Source organism: Furipterus horrens, unplaced genomic scaffold, assembly GCF_987537825.1.
Source record: "Furipterus horrens unplaced genomic scaffold, mFurHor1.1.pri manual_scaffold_13, whole genome shotgun sequence".
Classification (NCBI taxonomy): Eukaryota; Metazoa; Chordata; class Mammalia; order Chiroptera; family Furipteridae; genus Furipterus; species Furipterus horrens.
This window is the reverse complement of record NW_028327183.1, coordinates 5,296,800-5,314,998: the sequence shown is the minus strand read 5'-3', so window position 1 is coordinate 5,314,998 and position 18,199 is coordinate 5,296,800. Positions and strand designations below refer to the sequence as shown.

The 18,199-nt window shown below is 43.1% G+C and overlaps 1 protein-coding gene across 1 annotated transcript; it reads left to right on the top strand.

Annotated features, from left to right (window-relative positions):
- The first annotated feature begins 872 nt into the window (after positions 1 to 872).
- On the top strand, positions 873 to 18,147 carry LOC149993955 (protein fantom-like). The gene is made up of 5 exons (XM_090260938.1): positions 873 to 1,015; positions 1,460 to 1,622; positions 2,540 to 2,613; positions 13,170 to 13,353; positions 18,068 to 18,147. The coding sequence occupies exons 1-5, from the start codon at positions 989 to 991 to the stop codon at positions 18,145 to 18,147; spliced, it is 528 nt and encodes a 175-aa protein (XP_090117064.1). The 5' UTR covers positions 873 to 988.
- The last annotated feature ends 52 nt before the right edge of the window (positions 18,148 to 18,199 follow it).

The window sequence follows — 18,199 nt, the reverse complement described above, 5'->3', positions numbered from 1 at the left end:
CCCAGTTTCCTATCAGAAGAAAAGGTGATGTTACAATGTTAGTTTTTTTTTAATGTAACAGGATATATTATATGTACAGTATAATTATCACTATGTAACCAAATGTTTTTATTTCCATTAAAAATCAATTATAAATTGATATCTAACTAGTTATTAATAGATATTATTATTGAATAACAAAAATGGATTTATATTAATTTCTATGTTTTCTTGTTTAACTTTCACATTTTCTATATTGTTTCCTTTTAAAATAGCAAAAATGATAAGCTGTATTTTAACAATAAACATCAGTTTATGAACCATAGAAAGTAATCAACTATAAATTGATAGAAAGCATGTATCTAATCTAGCATAGAAAATCTATAATTTTTTAATTTCACAAGCAATGTATAATTGTTAGAGAAATATTAGAAAATAAAAATAAGCAAAAAATTCATAAAAACAGCAAAACTCAGTATTCCCAAATCTGTATATTGGAGATAAAATTTTGATGAATTTCCTTCTATACTTTTTCCTATAGAAATGTACACACACATTTGTTTGCTTTTGTATTCAATACTATATTATCATATTCTGTTCAGTCAGTAATTACATATCTATATTATTAGGTTTTTCATAGTTACATAACTCTGGTATTTGGATGTAGCACATTTGATTTAATTAATGCCCTATTGGACATTTGCACAGTATTCGCTTTTCTGAGATTATAAACAATGCTTCAGTGAAAGACCCTTGGAGTCCTTAAATTGCACTATTTCATTGTCCCACGGGTAGCTACTGTATTTGCTCCTAATTTTTATTAGTATTATTAAATATATACCATATATACAGGTGTGTATGTAAAAGTCTTAGGCTGATTGGGCTTTAGGAATAACCAGAATAACATAATATGCATTTTTCACATTAATATAAGGAGACATCTACTCCTCCTGAGGATAGAAAGGAAACTTTCCCAGAAGTGGAGCAGACACCAGAAGTAGATATTAGTATGCCAACTGTTTCACATATTTCCAAGGTATGTATTTGTATTAAAATTATTTCGAAAGGTTCAGTTTGGTTCTCAAAGACTTTGTCTTCGTATAGACATAGATCAGGAAATCATAGCATTGATCTTATTTTTGTATACGACTTCCTTGGACTAGAACGATAAAAAATATGACAAGTGTAACAGCTACAATTATACTATCTTAGCATAATATAAAATACATGTGTGAATTAATATAAAATTTATTTTGAAATTAACGCACTTTTCATTCTTAGTTTATTGCTAGATTTTCATTTATCTGCCTATTCTCATTTGTGTTGTACAATTTAAGTGGTGATTTTTGACTAAATCGTATGTTTTGCGTGTCTGAATATTGAAGTGTCAGGTTTACGGGCTTTATTACTCAGGCACTCCAGCAAAAATGCTACAGACATGATGTAAATGGTAAAAGTCAGTGTGCTCTCCCCTCCTCAGGTTTCTCAGGGAAGCGGTGCCCAGAAAAGGGAAGACGGGGCCGAGAAGCCGCAGGGCGGGGAGGGCCGCGACATGCCCTCACTGTCCCAGGGCCAGCCCGCAGCGCACAGCGGGACTTCCTCCGGGGACGAAACAGAGGTCACTGAGGAATTGGAATCGGAAGGTGACTGTCTTTTTGAACTTGACGGTATTTATTTAACTCTTTGCTTGATTTAATAGTGTGCCTCGTACAACATCTTCATTTAATAACGGAGCTACTTCATGAGACATATTTCTCGACAGAAACGATGGATACAGTTCAGTCCGGTCAGCCGTGATCGTGAGGAGTCGTCGCCTGTCTGCTCGTGGCCCCCTGCGGTGCCGCAGGCGGAGTGGCCACGTTCCCAGTTTATGTATTACGTGGCTTTAGGTTCTCTTCAGGTTCAGTGCTCTCATCTGGATTATTCTAGAGGACTTCCGTTCATAGCAATTAAAACTAAAGAAAAGGGAAATTCGTCTGCGGGTGTTGCCTGGAGAAGGACAAAGGGAAGGGAGGTGGGAAGAGGTCCCAGAACGGCATGAGGCAACTTTTGGGGGTGATGGGCATGTTCACAATCTGAATTGTGGTGATGCTCTCCTGGGATTCTATATGTGAAAATACCACATTTTGCACTTTAACTGTGTGTGGCTTATTGAGTGTCAATTTTATCACAGTAAAGCTGTAAAACATTTAATAATGTTTATAAGTAGTAAGAATAACTTGATTCTTATGCCGTATTATTGATTAGACAGTTGGAAAGCATCTATTTCTCCACCCTCCTTTGAAAATTATTTTTTAAGTTCGTACTAGAAAGACGCATTGTTCTTTCCTGTGTTTCTACTAAGGCTAACCCTGGAATTTTTCAGTCACTTTTTTCTGTTTTCTAAAATGTCATGTACATGTAAATATCTTTGCTGCCCAAAAAAGGTTAAGGTATAATTATCATGCTGTTCTCTGAAGGTTACCCTTATAATGAATGCTTATTTCTCTCCATTTTACAAGCTCTACATAATATAACTGGTTTAAGATTTAAACCACTAACATTTCATCTTCTCTAACAGATGACGAGGAGAGGTCAGCGTCAGACAGTGACGAGTGTGTTATTCCCGATCCTGCCTCCAAGAGCGTCAAGCAGGTCAGTCTCTTGATACCCCTTAGAAATGTTCTGAAATAAACTTGCTTTTCGTTCATTGTATACCAGTCTTCATAGGTGAATGTCTTAAGGTAAAAATACTTCTGGAAGTAATTTAATGCTCTGTCATAATCTTATTCAAGTAATCATCTAACGTAAGAAAATTTTGCTTACAGCTTCCTTGGGTAAGGGGCTATAACATGTAAGCATTGTTTTTGCTGACATGTTAAGATGACCTGACATTCAGGAGCTTCGAAAGGTACTTGCGAAAAACAGTTGGCTCCCTGACTCCTTTTCAGAACCATTGGACCAGGATGTGTTAAGTCAAACCTGAACTTTAAAGAATCAAAATGTGAGATGGCATTTAAAACCATAATCACTTATAAATGTGAATTTATAGATTCTTCATATCTAAATATGTCTACTGATAAGCTGTCATTTTCTTTCTGTCCACAACAATTCTTCATTCATTAGCATCTACTGTGTCAAATAGGGAGCCACCCTCAACGCACAGTCTGCAGCAGGGACACGATCACCCCCACGGCGCTCAGCGCTAGGAGCCAGGCATGCGGGGGGTGTGGGCGCACGCGGGGGGCACCTAACTCTGCTCGCGGGACCCTCCTCGAGGGTCTTTCTAGAGACCGTGAGGCTGGAACCAAGCATTAAAAATGAGTCGGAGTTGGGGAAAGGGGTCCTCGGAGGCTAACGGAAGGAAAGCGTGGGAGCGCGGCTTGTTCCAGGACGTCAGCATGGCGTCAGGAGGGGCCGGGCTATGGCGCACGCATCTGGGGAGCTCGGGGGCACAGCCTGAAAGTCAGGCACGCCCGGGGCACGGGGGCCTCCCTGCCGAGGAGGCGAAGCTTCTCCTGAAATTCTAGGAGCAGCCAATGAGGACGTTCAAGGGAGCGGGGAGAACACTTGTTTCTGAAACAGATATTTAATGCGCACTGACTGTGTTCCAAGCCTCGTTCTCCAGACTGGGACTACAGCAGTGAATAGGGAAGTAAGTCTTTTGCTGCTGTGGGGCTCACACTCTTGAATTTACTTGGAAAGGTCGTGCTTTCAGGAAAGAATAGATTCGAGGCACAGAGGCTAGTTAAAAAGTAATGAGATAATCCCGCTCTGCGGTTGTCCTCACTTGACAGATTTTTTAAAATTGCCTCTACCCTAAAAATAAGGTAAAACTGAGATTAGAGATAGTGTTCTAGATAAATATCATTCATGCCAATTAAACTGAATTTGTATGATCTGTTACACTATGTAAGCAATTTAAGATCATTCAGGGTTTTGTTTGTTTTTTACGTTACTGAATCGGACAGCTCAGAGTTTTTCTTAGAAGTGTTGATCCTTACAAGGAATCTAACAGATTTCCCAGGACTTAGACTTACTACTTGGTTCTTCCGCTTTTCTTCTGGCCTGTGATGTATAATTAATCATAGATTACTTCATTGTGTTTCATTTCATTTACAACATTTATGAGCTTCACTTTGTCCGAATGAGATGCCTGTCCCCTCCTCTCCTTTCCAAAGTGGCCTGATTAGTGTTAGCATCTTTTTTCACAGGCTACACAAAGTTTAGTGGCTGGATCAAACTGGGCCATTAACGTGCGTGCTCCCCACCTCACCCCCGTCGCTCCGCGTTTCCCGGACATCAAAGTGCCGCCGGGTGTGCGGGGTGTGTGGGGGGGGGTGGATTGGGCCTGGCTGGCCTGTCACAGTCCGTCAGCCTCATGGCTGCCACGTTCGCTAAAAGGCTTCTGGGCATGATCCTTGATTTGGGGGTGTGGGGCGGCTCTGAGAAATGTAAAACTTTGGGAATTGCTCTGTGAATATTTTACTGACATGAATAATCAGGAGTGAACATTATCCACTTAATGTATAATATGTCGATTAAGAGCCTTGTTTTATGTCTTCAAAATAGACATCAAAACTGAACATCTGCATCTGGCCCGGCATGCACTATCCTCCTTTCACGCTTTTTCTAATTTCATCATTTAAGCAACACAGCTTTCCGTTGTCACACCTGAACGTACTGCCATCCGCTCGCACGTCTCCTCACGCGTGCCCACAGGCGAGCGTGGGCACTGTGGCCGGCCGGCCGGTGGCCGTGGCCGTGCGGCGCGTCGGGCACGGCTCTCTGTTCTGTGCCTGCCCCCAGCAGCTCCGTGCGGCCTGCCCCACTCGCCCGGCCCAAACTGCAGCTCCGCCCGGACAGCAGGCTCTCCAGAACCGAGCGAGGTGACGTTCCCAGGTGATCGCAGCAACCATGTTCCGCGAAATATGTTTTAAAGCTTTGAAAGGCAAAACACACGCCGTCACACGCTACTTGGAGAACGCATGTAGTAAAAACTACTAAATCCGTTCCGAATCAAGTATGATCCCCTGTCAGCGGGTAAAATAAGTTTCTCCCAATGCCTTTCATATCTCAAGCTGGATAGAGTAGGTTTCCAAATATATTTTAAGTAAAAGCAGAAATGTCCTGTTACTTTCCTGATAGAAATGGCTTTCTTAACTACTTTTATATGTTTTGCAACTTGGTTATCTTTTACTAATACACCGTGGACTTCTCTACATAGCAGTATATTTCATTTCTCTTAACATGTGTGTAATACTCCATTGTATAGCTCCAACATAGTTATTTAAATAAGCCTTGTTTGATGGCCCCTCAGGTTTGTATAGTTTTTGCAAATACAAACATTTTTGGTTAAAATGTCATTTATAGGCACCGTTTCTATACACAGCAATGTATGAAAATTGCTGTTTTCTCACATCGTGCCCTTTGTCAAATTAATGGATAAGAAACAATACTTCACTGATGATTCCTTTACAAAGAAGGAAACAAAAAGATCTATTCATATACATACATATATAGTTTAGTAAAGTTTTATTGGAACATGGCCCCACTCTAAAAGAACTCTAAAAGAACAGAGTTCACTCCTTGCAACAGAGACGACGAGGTGGTCTGTAAAGCGAAAAGTATTTGCCGTCTGGCCCTTTACAGAAAAACTTTGCCAGCCCCTGAGTTAGGGAATGGGAGCAAACAAGGAACTTTTATATTTTACTTTTTGGGATTTATATTATCGGGTTCTTTTTAATGATGAGTGTAGATTGCTTCTAAAAAGGAAATAATTTGTTAGCCTATTCTGTACTAAAATGTCAAAGAACAACTAAAGAACAAAGAACAACTAAAGAACAGTTTAATATGCATATTATAGAAGCTTTTCTAGAAATATCTCAGGAAGGGCCCACAAATGCATGTTGACTTCTTCTCGGTTGAGAGCAGCAGTTCTTGAAACGTGGTTCCCAGACCAGGAGACAGACATCACCTGAGAGTTTGTGAGAATTACCCATTTGGGGACCTCATGAGTCAGAAACGGGAGCCTGGGCCCAGGAGCCTGCACGTTTGCCAGCCTCTCACAGCCTCCTGGGCTGCTGTGGGGTCTCGGAATCGCAGCCCAAGGGAAGAGCATGCTCCTCACCGGGGCTGCACTTGAGAACAAACTTGGGAACCCTTGAAGCGCCAGGCCCGGCCTCCGCCCACCTTAGTTAGAGCAGAATCTGTTTAAAGCTCCCCCTGGTGACACTAACGTGCAGCCAAAGCTGAGAGCCACAGCACCAGAACATGTGTTCTCCATGATGGTGGAAGTGGATCAGCAGAGCAAACTCATCTGAAATTAAGGGTCATTTTTAAAAGTCTCTCCTCCCTTCACATCACGCTGCCATCGTCAGCCACAGCTAGCGATGGGAATGTGTCATATCCCTCAGGTGTGTTAGGGCGGGATTCCAGCCGTTGCTTTAGGACATGTGGTAACAAGCCCCTTCCATACTTTGCTGACCGTTAATAGATGCAGTGATTCGCATGGCATGTAAGGGAGACAGTGAGACTGTCCCCAGAAATGAGCACTTTTGCCCTGGCTGGGTGGCTCCGTTGGTTAGAGCATTGACCCATTACACCAAGGCTGTGGGTTCGATCCCCAGTCAGGGCACATATAAGAATCAGCCAATGGATGCATCAGTAAGTGGGACAGCAAATCACTGTTTCTCTCTCTCGTCTCTCTCTCTCTCTCTCTGCCCCTTCCCCTCTCTCTAAAAGCAATAAAAGAAAAAAGAAATTAGCCCTCTTGACCCCAGCGTCTTTTGGATCGCCATCTCTGGTGTTTTCAGTATTTATATTATTTGTTCAATATAGTACCTTGTAACAGAACATGTGCGAAAAGATAGACTATTGCCACTGATGAAAACTGGGTTTACTTTGATTTGTTTGTAAAACACTATTATCTCAACAGTTCGCATTTCTACTTACTCTTATTTCTCCCAGAGAGCTGTGATTTTGTGAAAACTAAGACTTGTCCACGCGATTCCTACAAGACGAAGCTTTGGAGCCTAGTGTGAGGTCCAGGGGACGGTCTTTGTGATGACTCTGCCCATGCCCAGCCTGAAACAAAGCATCAGCATTGATCAATATATAGCCCTGCCCTCTTTGCCCATGGCTCTGTCGGGGCCTGTGCTGAGTGTGAGCTTGCCTTGGCACTCCCCATAATTAAAGTTTGCTCTTAGGGGGTGCAGACATCAAGCATCACCTTCCACTTCCCCGCTGTCCCTATTGTTCTGCTAAACAAGGCCCGTTCTGCACCCTGCAGCTCCTGTAGGTAGGCGTTACTTGTGTTTATTTACACACACATAGGTAAAACACGTTTACGGTGATGAAAATAGTACTCACGGAAATTCATGTAGCCATTTGAGGAGTGATTTAATAACCCTATAAAATTGAATCTTATACCCATCACCCAGCAATTCTTCTAAGAGAATCATTCGCATACACAAGAAAATGCAAAAGGATCTTCCATGCAACATCATTTGCAATAGCAAAAAAACTGTAGGCGATTTAAATCGTTCATCAGTAGAGAAACAAATGGACTAGAGACTATATATGCAATGTAAATGGAATTCTGTGCAAAGAATTAGATTTTAATTACAAACATGCAGAAATCTCAGAAACACAGTGTTGCAGGAGAGAAACAAAAATTACAGAATGAGGACGAGAGAAGGGTCCCGCTGATATGAACTCTGACAACTAAAGCACGCCACGTGTTGTTTATGGATATGGACGTGTGGCGGGGAAAACAAATGCATGTTTGCAAACAGTACCCACCAGCGTCAAGCTAGTGGCTGCCTCTGGGGAGAGGGGGAAGGGAGGGGAAAGCAACGGGAGCTGAGGCCTTTACCTGTGTCTGAAATAGTTTATTTCTTCAACAATAACAACAGAAAGGTTTTCATCGGATACAGGCAAATGGTAACATCTGTTTTAAGATGCTGAGCACTTGAATATGCCCAATTATTTTCTATACTTCATAACTTAAAAAGCGAAAGAAATGTTTGTTCGTTGTAGAGATGCAGAATGAAATAAAACTCCTGTGTCGCCTGCCCTCCGCCCCCATAGTCAGGCTGAAACCTAACCGACCGAAGCGAGCTGCCGGCGCTTTACCGTGGGCCGTCCTCAGGGAGGCAGGTGTGTCCAAGGCCCGTCACGTCGAATTCGGTTTCAGGGGCCGAACGGTCCCGCCTCGGTGGGGCCACTGTAACGCATGAGGCTGCGGGAAGGATTCAGTGTGATCCTCTGAAGTAAAACATAGAAAATGTAAGCATGCCAATAAAAGCCCAAGTTAGTACTATAGAAAAATCGGGCCTGAAATGGGAATTAGCATCAGGAAGCAATAGTGGAATTGAGCCAAAGTCATGAGAACTATAACTTTTTCTTTTTTCTCTGAGAGTAATACCAGCTGTCATCACATTTCTAGATCATTCAATCACATAATGTGTAGTTCCATCTATACAGACAACTACAAATAGGTTGCATGCAGTTTTTATTTGAGTGACGTCGACTTCTCTGTTCCCCACCATCAGAATTTTAAAAGGCTGTTGTTACATGCTGATGCGGACATCCTGCTAACTAGGCCAGCTAATGGGACAATTGGTGAACAAGGCGGGAAGTACTGAGACGGAGCATCGTGCCGGATCATAGAGGTTCACCCGCACGGAGAGGAAGCAGAGCAGGAGCCCGAAGCCAGGACCGTCTGGCCGACTTGCTGTGTCCCGAGGGGACCGGTGCCCTGTAGGCTTCGGACCTGGGATGTGGCCCTAGCAGTCCTGGACGGGTGTTATTCTGCCTCTGTCTGAAAAGGCTTTGCTTCAGTCACTGGAATTTGAACCAGTATGTGGTTTTCCCTTTCAAGTCTCCTACTTTAACTTTTGTGGGTTTGTTTTTTTTTTTAATTATGAAAAATTTGAAACATACAGAAAAATTGAAGTAATAGTATCCTACCACCTGGATTCTACAATACTGACCTGTCTCTGAGATACCCATATTCAATTATAATCTCAAACAGCAAGACTGCTATGTATTTTTCAACGGTGAATAATTACCCACTTCTCAAAACATACTAGACGGAATAAGTATTTGTTAAAGGAGAAAACACTAATACCTGCAGTTTCACATATTGCTGCCAATGTATAAGAGATATTTTGAATATGTAGAAGATAGCCTCTCTCGACTGTGTATCCTCGTTAGTTGAGAGCCTACTATGTGCCGGATCCTGGAGAGGATGTTAAAGAGCAGAAGATGACTAAGATGCTCCCGGCCTCCAGGAGCTCACAGTGTACAGAGAGGCAGCTGTATAAACAAACCCATGTAGTACCTTGTGACCGAAAAGTATGGTGAGGACCCAGAGGAGGAGACAGCCGGCGCTCTCTGTATCGCCGTTCACTTATCGCGGCCTCACTGTATCGCGGGGTTTTTTTAAATATTATATTTAATTATTTATCGCGGATTTTTCGCTCTATCACGGGATCTTTGTGGTACTGTACAGTAAATACTAAAACAAATGTAAGGTTCCTACTTCGCGGATTTTCACCTATCGTGGGGGGGTCTAGAACATAATACCCGCGATAAGTGAGGGATCCCTGTACTCTCATAAAAGGAGACCAAGCGTGGTCCAGGGCCTCAGATAAGTGGCATTTTGTCTGATGGAGAAGATTTCAGATGCAAAAGCTGAGCAATACCAACAGCACCCCACAGGTCTGGGGAACCGGCTAGAGTGTAGGGGGACAGGCAGAAAGCAGAGAGGTGACGTCTGATTTGTTTTTAGGGAGTGAATTCTGCCTTAAGAAGCATATAGCCCTGGCAGGTGTGGCTCAGTGGATTGAGCACCAGCCTGTGAACCAAGTGTCGCTGGTTCGATTCCCAGTCAGGGCACATTCTTGTGTTGTGGGCCAGGTCCCAGTTGGGGGCACGTGAGAAGCAACCGCACCTTGATGTTTCTCTCCCACTCTTTCTCCCTCCCTTCCACTCTCTAAAAATAAATAAATAATTTTTTTTTTTAAAGGAGGAATATAGTGGAGGCTGCAGGCAAGGGATTAGGAGCAGAGCGCCTCTCCTCTCTAACAGCCTGGGGCGTGGACCCGCTCCTTTGTTGAGTGTGGACTGCACACCACACCCGTGATACAGGAAGCGAGGTCATCACTTGGTGCCACCAAGCGGGTGGTCTCCTATTGCCCATCGTCTGCCTGTCGGTCGGCCTGCCAACCACCGCGCTTCAAGGACACCCTGTGTCCTCTCCCTCTTTATTCTATCAAACTTTAGCTTCCTAATACCAGGAAGCTTCTGTGGTCGTTCCTCCCTCAGATGCGATGAGAACCTAAAGAAGTCGATCCAGAGATAAAACTGATCAAAGAAACCACGTCTCGTTCTGCCTTTGTACCCGTAGTCGCTGACACGATGCTTCGAATAACATAAGCTTTTTCTAATTCAATGAATCCCTGGGATATTCTGGCAGCAAAATGCACAGGAATGAGTGAGCTCTAGCCTGGGCGTGAAAAATGGAGGTGGCAAGAACGACTCCAGGGTCCCCTGGTGGTAGTGACCCCATGGACGGTGATCTGGTCACCTGCGACAGGAAGCCGGGGACGACGGAGACCCGAGAGGAGAGGGGAGAGGACAGAGTTCACGGCTGACTCTAAGTCAGAGTTGTCCGGGTGCTGCCTACTCTTGAAAAGCTTTAGATGTTATCCGCTTGAATTTTGATTCACGGGGGCAGGAATACAACCACCATTGTTCTGAAGCTGAAAAGTAAGTTGGCTAGCCCCACTGGCCAAAATTTCTCATGTTTGGAAAATTCTTTACTCAGAGAATGCTTTCCTAGATAGATACACTATGTGGGACATATCCGTTTGGGATATATTTTGAGTTGATTGCTGTAACATCAAAGGAACAAAGAAATGATAACTAATAACTTGTCAGTAATATTAGAGAATTAAAAAGGACATATGATAGAGGTAATAAGGCTAGGAGAAGAAATTTAAAAAAAAAAAAAAAAAACAGGACCAGAAAGAAGATGGGCATTATAAAGTTAATTTTTAAACTTTTATCTCTTTGGAAAATATGGTGGGTTTTCTTGGTTGGTTTGTTTATTTGTTTGGCTATAATCCAAGTATCTGCTTTCACTTGGAATAATTTTTGTGTATTATCTTATTTGACAACCTAACCTCATTCTTAAAATAATGCAAGTTTTCGCGCGGCGAGTGTACAGTTAATATATTATTAATATAATAAGCCATAACTAAATGGGATTCCTCTGCTACTTAAAGTTCATTTGTGTCTTCATTGGGTTCTGTGAGAAACAATTTTAAATTCCTGTCTTCACAATGCAGAAATAACCACATATACCTCTTTTGCTTTTTTATGGCTGTTTTTCTTTTTTCCTTGTGCAGAAGCAGGAAGGCTTTATAAGACGTATTATTATAACAATTCTAAATTTGTCAAATTACAAGTTACATAAAAGACTTAACTATGCACCATGCTGCATTCGAGCCAGAATTGTAATATGTGCTTGTGTGCAGTATTTTGACAACGCGAATACATTTGAAGGAAAAAATAATATCATCGAAAATATTTTCTTTACCACGTTAGACCTCAGCCAGCAGAGAAGGGCTTTTCCGAAGTGAAATGAGACAATAGAACCAACTTCATTTTTCATGCACGTGAGCGGAGAGGGCTTGAGGTTATAAGCTGAAACCGAGTAACCTTTCCAGGCTTTCATCTCTTTCTTTGCAAATTTGAATATGAAAAGCATATTCAAGCCAAAGACCATCACTTTAATGACATTTGGCAGTCATTTGATTTATTAGGTTTTAGAAAAAAATTTCCTTTAAATATTTCATCATACTATGCTAATCCTCGTAATATTGCCAGCTGCAGCCTTGTACCCGTATTAGTGGAGACAGAACGGTGTGGAATTTTCTCCATCGTCCTCGTAAAATTTCCATGAGTCTCCTGAATAATAAAATAACCTTATTGAAATATTCAAATTTGGGTTTTTAGCTAAAGTGTCTTAGAATACGTGATAAAAGAAAATGTCCTTTGAAAGAAGGGGTAAAATTACTTCATCAAATATTGAGTGGGTGAGACAGCAATGGAAATTGCTCTTCATGAGGATATTTTTACAAGGGGTACTTACGCTTCTCAATTTGATTAATTATATTACATGCTTCGAAATAGCTTAAGTCCTCACTATGATAAATTTACACACTGATTTACATTTAAGAATGGATTTCTAGAAGTCGGTCATATAAACAGGTCTAATTTTCAGGATTTTCTAATTATGATGTGAAGTTATATAATTTCCGGCAGCATGCCCTTGAATATAGTAAAGGGGTGTAAAGAGCAAATTTAAAACTATAAAAACAAACATGTGACTGAGGTGTTATTACCTTGGTATGATCTCATTTACAAGTCATCATCTCTTATTTGTTTTAAATCATTACTTGAGGAAACATGTGTGACCCCCATAATGATGTCTGTGACACCAAAATTTATTAAATCAGAATTGAAGTGTAAATTACACTATCCATCAAACATATTTTACTTGTTAATTCTGTAAAAAGATATAAAAAATGGTAAAATATGTTAAATTAGATAAGAATGTTGTTTCTTTCATTTGAACGCTACTCATTGAGTGACATATGGCGGACTATATCAGAGAGCGAATTGTAGGTTCTGCTCTCATTCATATGGATTCATGCAGCTACACAGATTAGCATAATAACTATAAAGTATTCAGCAGGGTTTGATCTCTGATAACCCAAACTTCCTCAGGTACTGCAGATTAAATAAAAGCAGTGATAAACATGTACTTCATTGCATAGTTTGAAACAAGGCCAAGTGATCCTTGTCATTCCGAAAAGCAATCAGAGATGAAGATCTCATAATCATCGCTCCTGGTAGACTCCTGAGTGGGTCGATAGCCTCAAATGTAAATCAGGAGACTCTTGCCGTGACACTGCCAACTTCGAACCCTGGGGCATTGGACTGTCCTCCCATCTCCTTCTGTCACTAATCATCGATCATGTGCCCCTAAATAGTGGTGTGCAGGGCCTTCCGAAAAAGAAGCCCATTGGCCTTCATGTTTTATTGACAATTGAGAGTGGGAAAGAAGGAGACGGTTTTTTGTTCATTTGTTATATTTGTTTCTTTGTTGGTTTTTTGGGCGCCCCCCCCCCAAACAGACGTCAGACAAGATTCGGATTGAGATCATAGCCCTGAGCCTCAGCGACCCCCGAGTGGCTGCAGACGACACCATCCAGCGGCTCTTTGTGGAGTGCCGGTTCTACAGCCTGCCCGCCGAGGAGACCCCGGTGTCCCTGCCCAAGCCCCGGAGCGGGCAGTGGGTCCACTACAACTACAGCCACGGTGCGTGCGCTCGGGTGTGGGCGGGGGGCGCGCGGAGCGGCACCCGCACCTCCTCCCCGAGAGAACCACAGCAGCCTTGTGGGTCTGTAGCATCAGGATAAAGAAATGGAAGTAGAATGGAAGGGTATTTTTAACTAGTACTAAAGTTAAAGCGAAAACAGTGGAAAAACAGCATTTCTGAATGTTCCTGCTATCTCATAATATCAGTTAAAAAATGCCACCCAGGTCTACAGTTGAATTTAACTGAGAAAGACGATATTTCAAGGAGGGGAAATGTAGTTTATTAATCACGTTGATTTGAATGATTCAGTGGCCTAAGTTTTTTCAAACTTTCTGATCACTGTGACCACACAGATGTTTTTATAAAATATGTATATATCTCTCCCGGTGTCTAGATATTCAGGATTTTAATCAAATGACTTAAGTTTTGACCATACCTTTCATCATTTAGCCCACATGTCCATTTTTTGCAGCAGGCAGGTTTACTCTTAATTTAGGGCTTTATCAATCAGCTCATCGACATGTGAGTCTGCTGGGTCAGTGCAGACCCAAGAGGCAGAATTACAATTGTCTATGATTACTTTTCTCTTGAAGCTGGATTTTTAGAAATGTGTTTATTGCTTGAGACAGTAATGACAGTAATCATGAGTATTCAGACATCTGGTCTACTCTTCGCCACATCCACAATTCTTTAGGCAAGCTGTTTAAATTTCATGGTTCCCTGTTTTCTCACCTAGTGAGTAATGTGCTCCTGAGATCCCTTCCAGCTCAACATCTACACAGGTGGGTTGAGAAATCACATGATAAATAAGTAGTGTGGGCATGACAAGAACCTGACCCCTCCTTCCTTTCACTGACTTGATAACAGAAACATTTCCAAAAATAGTTTCTCAAGCTTCCTGTAGATGTTTCCACTGCATAGTACCAGAAAAGTAAACCATGTCAAAATATTATTAGAATTGGAATAGCTGTTTAGTCAACTTATTTTAGCAAAGATACTCCAAAGAAAAGTGACAGGCTCTTCTGGTTTCTGTATAATTCTTTGTGAAAGTCAGCAGTGGAAAGTTGGGTTGGACTGGGAACAAAATTATTTTTTAGAAATTGATTGTACATTGAAAAACTTGGCCATTCCCCAGAGCAGATGTTTCCATTTGCTTAAGGAGCAACGCAAATCATTCTTTGGATGAGACCGGTGATACATGCTCAAGTGTCCTGAATTTTGTACATTTTTACATGGTGACCTGGATCTGTTTGGTGTTTTGATTGCTTGGATGTTTGGCTTTGGTTTTGGTTTTGTGTGTTTGGTTTGGGATTTTGTTTTGTTTTGTTTTGTTTTTCCCTTTTACTGCAAGGTACCCTACTATCTAATCGGTATTTTCAGAGTTGCTTCTATTTCTATGAATTGGCCATATGATATCAACAGGAAAACCAAAAACCTATTAGAAATGAATTCAGTATGGTATTTACTTTTCCTCAACTTCTATTCCCACCTATTGAGATTTGACTATGTAGAATTTTTAAGATTAATTGAGGGGAGAGGAATGTACTTTGTGCTTAAAAGCAAAATAATGCTCTTTCATATCTACAATATCTGAAAAAATGAAGTCCTAGGTCATCATCAAACTTAAATAATTAATATCAAGTTTGTAGGTTTTATTTTATTCACTAAGTATGACATAATGAAAATGTTTATTTTAAAATTATTATATCTACCTCTCCTTCATTGCAGGGGAATCTCCTTGAATTTTGGTTAATAAGTAACTATCTAATCTAATTATCGTAATGATTTACCATTCACTTGCTACTTGATATAAAAGATCACTATAATGTGGACTGACATCTTCCAAATCTTACACAATGTTTACGAAAATAATTTTATTTCCAAACCGACTCTTAAATTCATACGAAAGTTTAGGAGGACAGTTAGTACATGCTATCTCCTATTTGAGCACCGCGCGTGGAGAAGTTACTGACCCTTGCGATGATTTTACCCCGCTTTGTGACTTGAATCTGTCTGCTCAAAAGGGGGCCGTACACTGAGCCCTAAATTAGGTACATAAAGCTAGAGGGAGGTGTAGACTAGTGATCCCCCAGGATTTATTCATAATCTAGTTCAGTCTTTATAAGAGGTGTTAGTACCAGTTTTACCTACACCCCAAAAAAATATATCTTATTTGGGCTATTAACACTGAGAAAACATTGGTAGACGATGACAAAACAGTCATATTTTATTGGCCTTGAAAATTTTGCTGAGAAAGCAAAAAAAAAAAATAATAATAATAATAATAAACCAGTTTGAAAGAAGATGAATGGTAGGTCTGAAGAACGTTGTCTGGGCTGAATAAAGCCTTCTAGGGAATTCACAGCGGGAAGGAAAAAGAACAGTGAAATCCTCCAAAGTTCTGAGGAGACTTAAACAGATCGAGGTCCTCAGTCTCTGAGCATTGAACTCTCTATCTTTTGGGACAATTCAAGTTTAATTCGGGATATGAAGAGGGTGCAGAACTTCAGGTTTTGTTGCTCATGGGAGGAGAAACTTGGCAAAGACAGGATTGGTTGGGGGGCGGTGATAAGACTTTACCACCATAGTTATCTGAGATTAAGGTTGTCCGCCCTTTATAATTCAACCATCTGCGTTTCTTCTGCCAGAGGCACTGAGAGAGAACATAAGGGTTTCTCCAACCTGCAGAAGTGAGGGGTATGTTTTTAATGGTAGGCCATTCAAAGTCAACTCAAGTGCTGACATTGGGACTGCCAGTTTGTATCTTTCTGAGACCGATGCTTTCAGTAAGTTTATGCCCACTTCTAGCAAGTTCTAAACAGATGTGACTTCTGATGCAAATGAAAAGTAAATAGCTTCACTTTGGGAGCTCTGATAGCTCTCATAGTCGCCAGAATTGCTTTTTGAAGGATGGGTTTGAACTTTTGAAATTGTAGACATTCTTAACCACCTAGTTTCAGACAACAGAGGAGGCCCTTAGGGCTGTGACCTGATTAGAAGCAGCCACCGTGTTTCTGTTCCCTACGTGTTCAACACTTTCCTCCGCTAGTTCCCAACCCCGTTCAAAACGGGGCAGGGGGTGCTGGGCTCATCCGCGAGCCTCAGCGTGTGGTATCCTGACCCGCAGCAGCGCCCCAGACCTGCTGAGTCGGAAACGGGGGGTAAACGCAGTAACCTGCGTGTTAGCTGGCCCTGCAGAGCCTTCTGATGCTCATTCAAGACCAGGAACCCCTGGGCTAGAATAAGGGGCCCAGCCTGGGCCTCGGGTGGACAAGCAGGAGAGCCGAGTTCTCAGGGAGCGGGACGCCTTTGCAGAACGGGGCTTGTGCTGACGTGGCTTGAGTGTTTTCAAACAGGAATTCTTAGACGTGTTCAGCCGAGAGTTATTGTTTCAGGCACCTGGACCAGGTGTCTGTAAGTGCTCCCCCGCCATGGAAGGTGAGCGGAGGACGATAGGCCTCGTGCGCGCGTGGAACGCTCTCGCACGCCCCAGGCTGGGCTCACCTCCGGGCTGGCTGCAGCTTAAACAGCAGGAGAGTTTGGGCCTCAGACGGAAGAAGGAGAGGTTACCGCAGGGGTGGGGGAGGGTAGGAAGGCCGGCCATGGAGACGCACGTGGCTGGATTCAAACCTGCCTGCGCTGTTTTCTAACTGGGCGCCAAAATGAGGGACCTTGCCCAGCGTTACTAGCACGCGTCTGTTAGCCAGACTTCTTAGCACTAAGTACGTTTACAAAACACTCCGAACCCTTTATCTGATTCCTGTAAATCTTCAGTGACCTCTGTGATCAGCCACACGTACTAATATGGCAGCACACACAGCGCAATAAGCTGAGCGTTCCTTGACCTTGGGGTCCTCCTCAACCACCAGCACCGCCCCGCACAGACACCTGCGTGCCCCGCCTTGTGTGCCTAACCTGGTGCCGGCATGTCTGTGGCCCCCGGTGAATATTTGCTCAACTGAGTCAAACGACTAAATCGCGTGATGGCATCACGATGCGAGATTGAACGAAGGTTGTCCGGGGCCACGTTCTCAGTATGAGACGGGTTTCCTCCCCGTGGGGCCTGGCTCCGGGGTCGCCCGTGTAGCGTTCACTCTGTGTACCTGTGATCAGGGATAATCTCTAAGTCGAGACCTGGTCACAGGGGAGCCTCTCCCTCCCAAATGGCATCTGAAAAAGAAATGCCTTCAGAAGCCAAGACGCAGCTGAAAGGCGGCCGAGCGGAAAAAAAAAGAATCGGGGCGCGGACATCGGGGAGCGCTCGCGTCCAGAGACGCCGCTCTCCCCAAGCGCGGACATTCATGTACAGCTTCGCGGGGCCATCACGGCTTCTTCCCGGTGGGACCTGGGTGTGTTATCTGGGCTCCCAGTTCAGCTAAGTCAAGCCTGGCGCGTTCCCTTAAAAGCCAGAGACAAGCTTCACCCGCTCAGAAGCCTGTCTCCCCGCCGCCGCGTTGCGCTCCCAGGCCCCGCACCCCAGCGCGGCAGATGTCAGCCTGCGGTTCCCTCGGCCGCTCCGGAGGCCTCTTTTACTGCGCGCTGTGGCAGGAGAGGAGGATTGAATTACCGAGCCTGTCAGGCACGACAAGCTCTCTGCCATACATTATCATTATCACCCGCTTCTTGGGTAAAAGGAAATGCAGCAAATCCCTCCAATACAGAGCAGTAAAGACCTCCGGCTTTTACTGTCATGACTGCCAGCGCCATTAACAGGCAGTGACAGCGACGTGGCGCGCTCAGACACTGCTCGTATCCTTTCTGACAGTGCACACACCAGCCCGCCTGTGACATGATAACCCATCACATAGGACTGCTCAGGTTGGGTTCTGGCCTCCAGAGCGGCTT